General features: G+C 42.7%; 1 protein-coding gene across 1 annotated transcript; it reads right to left on the bottom strand.

Moving 5' to 3' along the window:
- Positions 1 to 1365: 1365 nt before the first annotated feature.
- LOC112117751 (taste receptor type 2 member 40-like) lies at positions 1366 to 2049 on the bottom strand. The gene has a single exon (XM_024215813.1). It carries the CDS (start codon positions 2047 to 2049, stop codon positions 1366 to 1368), a length of 684 nt encoding a protein of 227 aa, XP_024071581.1.
- Between the last annotated feature and the right edge of the window lie 9776 nt (positions 2050 to 11825).

Below are 11825 nucleotides of genomic sequence, written 5' to 3'. Positions count from 1 at the left end.
AAGTAAGGAATGATCATTTTCTTGACAAATCTGCTGGGCTCAACAGAGACAGGTAATGTCTCATAACCATGAACCCATGTTGGAGAACTTGGTAACAGTCGTTTGTCTAAGGCCAAAGGACACAAGGCCCACATTTCTTTGGTGAAATATAATTAAAGACTATAAGCTAGTTATTTACACTCTCCCCCATTTACACTCATTAAACCCATTGCAATTGCTTAGGAAAGACATTAGGGAAATGACTCTGAGGGTCCCAGCCTAGAGATAAGATTATAGCTAACCCCAGTGCCCTTTAACCTGAAGACATAAAACTGCTTTAGCATTTCTTGTTAAACTGACTTCATTCAGCACTGAACAATTCAATGTTTCCGGGCCTGACATGAATTGTGGCTCATGTTCCTTACACCAGTATGTTGTATCGTACCCAACTTTTGGATTCCATGTGCTTCCAGTCAGATGGGTCCAGATACTGTCTCTAGGTATGGCCTCTTAGGTAAAATTACAGGTGAAGATTCCCTGTTTGGCCTCTTTCTTTGGGAGGAGGGACTTCACAGTCCAATCACCCTATCTTCGGAAACCAATGCTGACACTCCCAAGACTTCCCAGCAGTTTATGTATATTCCTTCCTCTCCCCACCTGCCAAGTCCCACTTGGCTGTGGTTGCTGTGTACTTCAAGTATTCAGGGACATATAGCAACTAAAGTAAGGAACACTGGCTTTGCACAGCAACTTCTTAAATTACACACTTTACTCTTAGCATAGGAGATTTACAGATTTATGCAAAAACAAAGTCCTGAATACAATCCCCCCTCAGAGTCCTTATTGCACTTCAGAGCCCTTTAGCTTTGGTCAGTGTCCTTCGAAAAGTACACCACCTCCCTCTCTTGCCTCCATTCCTTCAGTTGGGATTTCCATTTCTGGTGGCTCCTCTTGGCTTACAGAAGCCCACCATTTAAAATCCATCTCTATTCCTCTTTAGTCAGGTGGTCCACTGGAGAAACTACAGCTCTTCCAATCAAGTGTTCAGTCTATGGGGAATTCCACGTCGCCCCAAACAGGTTTCTGGGAAGAGAGAATTTATTCAAAGACCTTGCTGTCAAAAAAACTATTCCTCAACTATTCAATGGCGAGGCCAGGATTGCTTTGCTGCACATTTCCAAGCATGTGTGCCAGGGTCTTGCAAGCATATGGAGGTTCTAATCCACTGAAAGGGGATTTAACATTTCCAGTGGGACCCTAAGAAAGATTTCAAATGGATAATAGACTGGAGAATATGGAAACAACGGGGAAAATCAAATATTTTTTCCACTACTGTGCTTTACAAAGGTAGTGAACATTTTTGATCCGGAAGGACAGGAATAGATATTATGAAGTAACCTTTCTGAAACAGGAATTGGCAGAATGCAGAATTTTTGCTGAGGCCAGTTTTAATTTGGGGTTGCCCAGAATCAAGATAATGGAGTATACAGAAGGGTAGGCAGCAGCTATAAATATACACACCATATATTTCCATTCATCATTGAAATAGGATGGGTTTCCTATTGGGATGGTTGAAACCACATAATAAATATTGTAGAAGATGAAAAAGGACACCACAGATTTAAGAGCACGCATATGGGCATCCGTGCTGGGGTTCCTGAAATTTGGATTAAGGTCTGAATTAAGGTTCATTTTCCTGATGTGTCTCCAAAGGGATATGATTAACAGAACAGATGAAGCAATAAATAAGATAAGGGGGAAAATAGATCCTACACTGTGTATCAGAAAAGTGAACTCCAAAAGGTTATTTATATTGTCTGACATCGTGCTATTTGTTGATAGACGATCTGTGGAGTTGTGAGAGGATACGCAATAGGAATAGCTGAACAATGTAAAAGCAACTGTGGTAACCAAGCAGTAAAGCACAGAGCCCCAAAGCAGCCATGGCACCAGTTTGGAGATTTTCAATTTTAAGCAGCTGAAGAGGGATTGGTTGAAAGTGGCAATCTTCACACAGTAGAACACAGAAAGGCAGCTTGCAAAACAGAGACTCACTTGGTTTATGAACATCCAGATAACTAGGTAAGGCTGTAGTGTTTGAAATCTATCAAAGATATTTTGATATACCTTAGATGAAATATTGTTTAATGTCACCAAGAATTATAGGCAAAATCTGGAGAAGGCCAGACTGGTTATGATCTTATCATACGAAGACAATGTTCTGCTTTTGGCCCAGTCGATACAATTTAAGGCAACAATATATCCATTTGCAACAAGTCCCACTGATAATTCTATTGCTGAGATGATCAGATAAAAAATAGCAGCAGGACCTAAAGACTTTTTCATCCTTAATTCTCAGTTTGTAGCTCACTTCTCAAGACTTTCCAGAAGACTTGGTTTAGAAGACATCAGTTCAGAAGGCTTGGTTTAGAAGACTGTTCCTGTCGGCTCATGGATATACAAAGCTTAGTCCTTTTCGTATAGGTTCAAAAGCAGGATGAAAATTAACTTTCACCTGTTGTTCATATATAACCAGGTCATTTCATGAAGATTCAAATCTGGCATCTATCCTGTTACTAAATATCTAGTTCATGGACAAAGATATTTGCATGTCCCTTCCCAAAATGCCCTGTTAGTGACTAATCAAATTATTATTTTAATAAACCGAAAACCTAACCATTTATTTGAATATCGTAGGTGCTTTCTAAAATAAGCATGAGGTATAAAACTTGTGTGGTATACTGGCCTTAGTTAGCCCTCAGCACAAGAAATAATATAATATACATATGGCAATGGTCAATGGAAACTGGGAGATACATTTAGATAACTGTGACAAGATATTTGGACAAATGTGCAGAATTCCTACCCTGATTTTTTTTTCATTCAAACTCATTTGTTACCATTCTAGTTATAAAATAATGACAGATCCCTCAAAATAATCTCCAGCAGCACTTATGACATCCCACTTAGTGTGTTTTCTGTGTGCAGGTTTATTGTAAAATGGAGATCAATATAATAAAGAGGATGTAAAGCACAAATGCTAAGAGGAAGAATGCAATCTGCCTTGAGCCTTGAAGTGCTAATCTCTACCCATATGCTGAAGCAGCAGTATGGATTGGTCTCCCAAACACTCCTTCTGTCTTGATATAGTTTCCTTTTCCTGACATCTAGTACATTTCTTGCTCTTGAGGGAAAACCCCAGACTAAAGCCACAATTTCTGACCTGTTCTTTTTAAGAGAAAGACTTAAGTGTTTGCAGGCAGAAAAACAGAGTAGGCGGACAGAGGAGAAGCCAAAAGAGGGAGTTTGCCTGGGAACCGTCCCAGAGGCGCTATGGTGAGTGCTGCATTAGGGGGGCTGTGTTGTGAGCTGGTGCGGTGAATATCCAAGTTTCTGCTGTGACCATTTGTTTGACTGCTGCTAGTTGCAGGGACTGTTTGATTGTGTGTTTGTTTGTTCTAAAAATATGAATTGGGAGTACTTTGTTCCAGGTGAGCCTTGCGTGGTTGATTGGAGGGAAGACTTTGAGCTGGGGCAACTGCTTTGAGCCAACAGCCTTATAAAAAAGCAGCCACTTTTGAACTGAGTGAGCTGCGAACAGAGGAGAAGCAAACAGAGGGAGTTTCCTTGGGAGTTTGCCTGGGGGGAGTTCCCACAGCGGTTTTGCCTTTCAGGCTTCTGAGAAGTAGTTATAACATCTGAAGAGGCTCTTGGAAGGAGTACAATATAGATAGTGAGAGATCAGCTGTTGTGACCTGCACAGGATATGCCATGTTTGTCTTTCTCCCAGAGGATAGAAGTGACTTTGCCTGTACGAAGTGCAAACTGGTCTCCGTATTGGAAGAGAAGATTAAAGAACTAGAGACCCACGTATCAACCCTGCATTGCATCAGAGAAAATGAACATTTTCTAGATAGAAGTCAGAGTTTGGTACTGCACGCACATCATGCTGAAGAATAAGAGAGGGCAGTGCAGAACAGGAAAGAAAATTGGCAGCATGTGACCTCCAGAAGAAGAAAGAGGAGAACCCATATACCTCTAATGCAGACAAAAGTAAGAAACCGTTTTCAGCCTCTCTGCACAGGTACTGCGGTGAAGAATGGTTTGGACGAGTCATCTGAGGGTACGGATCAGAAGAAGACCCCATCGACTGGAAGGTATGGGATGCATTGTCCTAGGGATAGTATTCCACAACCACCACTCCCAAGAGGAGGAGACAGTTGGTGGTGGTCAGGGATTCCCTCCTAAGGGGGACGGAGACATCCATCTGTCATCCCGACTGGGAAATTCGAGAAGTGTGCTGCTTGCCTGCAGCTAGAATTCAGGATGTTACGGACTGTCTGCTGAGACTGATTAAGTCCTCGGACTGCTACGCCTTCCTACTTCTCCATGTGGGCACCAATGATACTGCCAAGAATGACCTTGAGTGGGTCACTGCAGACTATGTGGCTCTGGGAAGAAGGATAAAGGAGTTTGAGGTGCAAGTTGTGTTCTCGTCTATTCTCCCTGTTGAAGGGAAAGGCCTGGAATCTCCATCCTCAGAGACTTTTAAGGCCTGGCTTAATAATTTAGTTGGGGTTGGTCCTTATTGAGAAGGGGTTTGGACTAGATGACCTCCTGAGGGCTCTTCCAATCCTTAGTGCCACCTTGACTTGAAACAGGGACTTGAAATTTGACAGGGATGTCAATTGTCAGGGGGATGGCAAGGACCGTGAATTGAGATTCTATGGGAAACAATCATAGAGAACAGACAACAGGTCTGATGTGCTCCCAGTAGTTTCTGTTGCTGAAGAGACATTCTACAGTTGCAGGTACTCAACACCTTTTGGGGATTTAGCTGTAGATTTATTGAACAGATCTGGTAAGGAAACTTCATAGAAATGATAGATTCATAGATTTTAAGCCCAGAAGAGACCATCGTGATCATCTAGTTTGATATCTTGTACATTGCCATCCACAGAACCTCAACCACACACTTCTGAAAAAGGCCCATAGCCTGTTGACTGAGTTACTGATCACATTTTAAATATTTCAAGTTACAGAGAATCCACCATTTATTCTACTTCAAACCAGCATTTGAACTTTGCCCCAAAGAAAGGTAACCCTTCTCTGCAGTTGTTCCAGTTTGAATTCATCTTTCTTAAACATGGGAGACCAGAACTTCATACAGTATTCCAGTGAGTAGATCTCACTAGTGACTTGTAAAATCATTACAGAACTTGATTATCTCAATTGGAAATACCTCACCTAATGCATTCTAGGACTGCATTAGCCTTTTTCATGGCCACATCATATTGCCCACTCATAGTCATCCTGTAATTGATCAGTAAACTGAGATCTTTCTCCTCCTCAATCTCTTCCAACTGGTAAATCCCCAGATTACTGGAAAAAATCCTGTTGTTAGTCCCTAAAGTCCCTTGCACTTTCACTATTAAATTTTATCCCATTTCTATTACTCCAGTTTTCAAATTTGTCCAAATCTTCTTGTATGATATTCCAGTCCTCCTCCATATTAGCAATAGCTCCCAACTTTATGTCATCTGCAAATTTTACTAGCACATTCCTACTTTTTGTGTCAAAGTCATTAATGAATATGTTAAATCAGATTGGTCCCAAGACCCATTTTAGAGGAATTCCACTAATAACCTCTCTCCAGACTGATAGATCATCTTTCAGCATGACCCATTATAGTGTAACCCTTCTGCCCATCTGAGTTGGCAGCAACAAGGGCCAGGTTCAGTATCTAGGGGTTCCGTTTCAATAATGCAATGCAAAACCAGCTCGAGCTCCCACCCAGTGACCTGGGACAATTACATACCAACCCCCTGGGCGCCTCTAAGAGGCAATACTTCCCCTCTCGCAAGCACCGAGTCTGAGTGTAGCAGAAAATGTTTAATAACATGAGGTAAACGACATCAGCATTAAATTGGGAAAACACCACAAACAGGATTCATAGCACAAACCATGAGCAAAAGACCCACCCCCAATGTCCTAAACGTCCAACACCCCAAAAGTCTCTTGAGTCCAGCAACCCCAAAATCACCCAAAAGTCCAACAACCCAAAAGTCTCTGTCCCTGGTCAATGCAGCCCCAGAGTTCAAAAGTTTATCTGCAGAGTCTTACCCCCCCCCCCAGCCTGGGTGGAAATGGGGGCAAAAAAGGGGTACGCAGGGTATTAAGGGGCACCTTACGTGGTCCGAGGCCGACTGCCCCGCCTCTCCATGGGGTTCTGCTGCAGTCTTCACCACGAGCCGCTCCACTCCACCAGCCACTTCGCTCCTCCAGCCGTCCTGTGAGCCGCTCCAACCATCCCGCAAACTTCTCCGCTCCGCTCGCCGTCCCCTGGGCTACACCAACTGTCCAGCAAACTGCTCCGCTAACTGTCCCACTCGCCGCTCCAGCTGTCCCGCAAACTACTCCACTCACCGTCCCATGGGCCACACCAATTGTCCCACAAACTGCTTAGCTCGCCACTTAGCAATAAATCTTCAGGCTCTCCCACTAGTTAACACAGCACTCAGTGATCTCAGCTCATAGTGATTTCAGCTTGTAGTAGGGGAGCCCCAGTGCTAGTGAACTATTGGCCCAAAGTGAATTCAGCATAGCCACATGTAATTAGACTCTTAATGGAATCAAAATTAGCTCTGCCATTCAACAGTGGAGATGGTACAATTGGTGTTTCAGGCCCTCAAAAGGGGCCCATGCCATCAGGTACAAATACCTGTCCCCAGCCTCTCTCTCCATTCACTGGGTTTTGTAACCCATGCCCCTTGTCTAGCGGGTGCTACTTAGTTAATGGTGAGTCCCTCTGTCATACAACAGTTCCACTGGCCTTGATTCACAGAATCAGGGAAACAACACTTTATTCTTCCTGCCCCAATAACAGAGAAACTGGGGATCCCACACCAGCCAAAGTAACCACTTTCAGTTGCTGTTGTCCCAGGCTAGGCGGGTGGGTGTGCCTATGCAAACAAGATCAACCCCTGAAGTTCTTTTCCACCCTCGCCATAATTCACCACCAGATGTCAGGGTAGAGCTCATCCTGACTCTGCTTACATCAGTTTCCCATTTAACCAGATCCTTACCCACCTTTGAATGCTTGTATTAATCCCCATCTTCTCCAATTCAACTTACAATTTTCCTTATGGAACTGTATCAAATGCTTTACTGAAAAACGGGTCAATTAGACCTACTGCATTTTTATAGAATTTCAGCTAGCGTTTCAAAGAAAGAGTTTGTGCCAGATCAACCTGATCTATATTTTGTAAAACCATGTTGTAGTTTATCCCATTTACTTTTAACCTCTATGTCTTTAATTAGTCTCTCTTTCAAAATTTGTTCAAAGAGGCCTGTAGTTTCCTGGATTACTTTTTTCCCTTTTTTTCTTAAATATAAGTGCTATCTTTGCAATTCTCCAGTCTTAGGATATGACCCCTCAGTTTACAGATTCATTAATAATTTTTGCTATTGGCGTTGAAATTTCATGTGCCACTTCCTTTGAAAGAATTATAGAATCATAGAAGACTAGGGTTGGAAGAGACCTCAGGAGCTCAAAGCAGGACCACCCCAACTAAGTCATCCCAGCCAGGGCTTTGTCAATCTGGGTCTTAAAAACCTCTTAGGATGGAGATTCCACCACCTCCCTAGGTAACCCATTCCAGTGCTTCACCACCCTCCTAGTGAAATAGTGAAATATACAAACTAAATCACCCTCACTGCAACATGAGACCATTGCTCCTTGTTCTGTCATCTGCCACCACTGAGAACAGTCGAGCTCCATCCTCTTTGGAACCCCGCTTCAGGTAGTTGAAGGCTGCTATTAAATCCCCCCTCACTCTTCTCTTCTGCAAACTAAATATGCCCAGTTCCCTCAGCCTCTTTTCATAAGTCATGTGTCCCAGCTCCCTAATGATTTTGTTGCCCTCCGCTGGACTCTCTCCAATTTGTCCATATCCTTTCTGCAGTGGGTGGCCCAAAACTGGACATAATACTCCAGTTGTGGCCTCACCAGTGCCGAATAGAGGGGAATAATCACTTTCCTCAATCTTCTGGCAATTCTCCTATTAATGCAGCCCAATATGCCATTAACCTTCTCAGCAACAAGGGAACACTGTTGACTCATATCCAGCTTCTCGTCTACTGTAATTCCTAGGTCCTATTCTGCAGAACTGTCTCTTAGCCAGTTGGTCCCCAGCCTGTAGAGTAGTGCATGGAATTTTTCCATCCTAAATTCAGGACTCTGCACTTTTCCTTGTTAAAGCTCATCAGATTTTATTGGCCCAATCCTCCAATTTGTCTAGGTCACTCTTGACCCTTTCCCTAGCCTTCCCTTTCCCTAGCCTTAACTCTCCCCCCAGGCTTAGTATCATCCGTGAACTTGCTGAGGGTGCAATCCATACCATAATCCAGATCATTAATGAAGATGGTAAAGAAAACCGGTACCAGGACTGACCCCTGGGGCACACCGGTTGATACCAGCTTCTAACTAGACATTGAGCCATTGATCACAACCCATTGAGCCTTACAATCTAGCCATCTTTCTATCCATCTTATAGTCCATTAATCCAATCCATTCTTTTTTAACTTGTTCGCAAGAATACTGTGGGAAACGGTATCAAAAGCTTTGCTAAAGTCAAGGAATATCACCTCCTCCACTTTCCCCATATCCACAGAGCCAGTTATCTCATCATAGAAGGCAATCAGGTTGGTCAGCCATGACTTGCCCTTGGTGAATCCATGTTGACTCTTCCTGATCACCTTCCTCCCCTCCAAGTACTTCAAAATGGATTCCTTGAGGACCTGCTCCATGATTTTTCCATTTTCCAGGGACTGAGGTGAGGATGAAGTTCCCTGGATTCTTCTTCTTCCCTTTTCTAAAGATGGGCACCATATTTGCCTTTTTTCAATCGTCTGGGACCACCCCCTATCACCTAGAGTTTCAAAGATAATGGCCAAAGGCGCTGCAATCACATCAGCCAACTCCCTCAGCATCCTCAGATCCATTAGAACCGGACCCATGGACTTGTGCATGTCCAGCTTTTCTAAATAGTCCTTAACCTGTTCTTTCACAACTGAGGCCTGCTCACCTCCTCCCAATACTGTGCTGCCAAGTGCTGCAGTCTGGGAGATTACCTTGTCTGTGAAGACCGAGGCAAGAAAAGCATTGAGTACTTCAGCTTTTTCCACATCATCTGTCGCTAGGTTGCCTCCCACATTCAGTAAGGGTCCCACACTTTCCCTGACCTTCTTCTTGTTTCGCTGACATACCTGTAGAAACCCTTTTTGTTACTCTTCACATCCCTTGCTAGCTGCAACTCCAATTGTGTTTTGGCCTTCCCAATTACACCCCTGTATGCTTGAGAAATATTTTATACTCCTCCCCAGTCATCTGTCCAAGTTTCTACTTCTTGTAAGCTTCCTTTTCCTGTTTAAAATCACTGAAGTTTTCTCTGTTAAGCCAAGGTGGTTGCCTGCCATATTTATTATTCTTTCTCTACATCACAATGGTAGGTTCCTGCACTCTCAATAAGGCTTCTTTAATATACAGCCAGCTCTCCTGGACTCCTTTCCTCCTCATGTTAACCTTCCAAAGGACCAAATGTGCTTGACTTTGGAAGTTCTCACTTTTTCCCTATACTTTCTGGCCTCATAGAGCTAGTTTTCCTTGATGATCTAATCCTTTTTTCTCTTCCAGTCTGTGATCTACTGTGGGGTTTTTTTTAATTTGCAGCAGTGTAAATCCTGAGTGAATGAAGCACTACCCTTGAATCTTCTAAAGAATATAGGGATTCATCTGTCATGTCACTAAACAGTTTTTGTCCATGAAACAGGAGATTTTTGACAGTATTCTGAAATTCTAGGATTCCAGAAATCCAATCTGTTGAAGAATTCCACCTGGATTTCAACAATTTCCACCCCACCATCAACCTCAGCCTGGACCAGTCATAAGAACATATGAACATAAGAATGGCTGTACTGGGTCAAACCAAAGGTCCATCCAGCCCAGTATCCTGTCTACCGACAGTGGCCAATGCCAGGTGCCCCAGAGGGAGTCATCCTAACAGGTAATGATCAAGTGATCTCTCTCCTGCTGTCCATCACCACCCTCTGACAAACAGAGGCTAAGGACACCATTCCTTACCCATCCTGGCTAATAACCATGAATGGACTTAACCTCAATGAATTTATCCAGTTCTCTTTTAAACCCTGTTATAGTCCTCGCCTTCACAACCTCCTCAGGCAAGGTATTCCACAAATTGACTGTGCGCTGTGTGAAGAAAAATTTCCTTTTATTTGTTTTAAACCTGCTGCCTATTAATTACATTTGGTGGCCTCTAGTTCTTATATTATGGAAACAAGTAAATAACTTTTCTTTATTCACTTTCTACACATCATTCATGATTTTATATACCTCTATCATATCCCCCCTTAGTCTCCTCTTTTCCAAACTGAAAAGTCCTAGCCTCTTTAATCTCTCCTCATACGGGACCTGTTCCAAACCCCTAATCATTTTAGTTGCCCTTCTCTGAACCTTTTCTAATGCCGGTATATCTTTTTTGAGATGAGGAGACCTCATCTGTATGCAGTATTCATAATGTGGGGGTACCATGGATTTATACAAGGGCAATAAGATATTCTCCGTCTTCTTCTCTATCACCTTTTTAATGATTCCTTACATCCTGTTTGCTATTTTAACTGCCACTACACACTGCGTGGATGTCTTCAGAGAACTATCCACGATGATTCCAAAATCTCTTTCCTGATTAGTTGTAGCTAAATTAGCCCCCACCATATTGTTTGTATAGTTGGGGTTATTTTTCCCAATGTGCATTACTTTACATTTATCCACATTAAATTTCATTTGCCATTTTGTTGCCCAATCACTTAGGTTTGTGAGATCTTTTTGAAGTTCTTCACAGTCTGCGTTGGTCTTAACTATCTTGAGAAGTTTAGTATCATTTGCAAACTTTGCCACTTCACTTTTTACCCCTTTCTCCAGATCATTTATGAACACGTTGAATAGGATTGGTCCTAGGACTGACCCTTGGGGAACACCACTAGTTACCCATCTCCATTCTGAAAGTTTACCATTTATTCCTACCCTTTGTTCCCTGTCTTTTAACCAGTTCTCAATCCATGAAAGGATCTTCCCTCTTATCCCATGACAACTTAATTTATGTAAGAGCCTTTGGTGAGGGACCTTGTCAAAGGCTTTCTGGAAATCTAAGTAAACCATGTCCACTGGATCCCCCCTGTCCACATGTTTGTTGACCCCTTCAAAAAACTCTAATAGATTAGTAAGACATGATTTCCCTTTACAGAAACCATGTTGACTTTTGCCCAACAATTTATGTTCTTCTGTGTTTGACAATTTTATTCTTTATGATTGTTTCAACTAATTTGCCTGGTACTGACATTAGACTTACCAGTCTGTAATTGCCGGGATCACCTCTAGAGCGCTTTTTAAATATTGGCGTTACATTAGCTATATTCCAATCATTGGGTACAGAAGCCAATTGAAGAGATACACTTTCTGGACACTACAGTGCAAATAAGTGATGGTCACATAAACACCACCCAATACTGGAAACCTACTGATCGCTATACTTACCTACATGCCTCCGGCTTCCATCCAGGACACATCGCACGATCCATTGTCTATAGCCAAACCCTACAATACAACCAAATTTGCTCCAATCTACAAGATCTTTATCAAGCATTCTTAAAACTACAATACACACCTGGGGAAGTGAGGAAACAGATTGACAGAGCAAGACAGGTACCCAGAAGTCACCTACTACAGGACAGGCCCAACAAGGAAAGTAACAGTATGCCACTGGCCATCA

This window comes from Terrapene carolina, unplaced genomic scaffold (assembly GCF_002925995.2).
Source record: "Terrapene carolina triunguis isolate 2854851 unplaced genomic scaffold, T_m_triunguis-2.0 Scaffold42, whole genome shotgun sequence".
Lineage (NCBI taxonomy): Eukaryota > Metazoa > Chordata > Testudines > Emydidae > Terrapene > Terrapene triunguis.
This window is presented reverse-complemented; position numbering and strand designations above follow the sequence as displayed.

Excerpts from the sequence above, each read along its gene's own strand:
- LOC112117751 (XM_024215813.1), bottom strand. The coding sequence starts at position 2,049 with ATGTTCATAAACCAAGTGAGTCTCTGTTTTGCAAGCTGCCTTTCTGTG.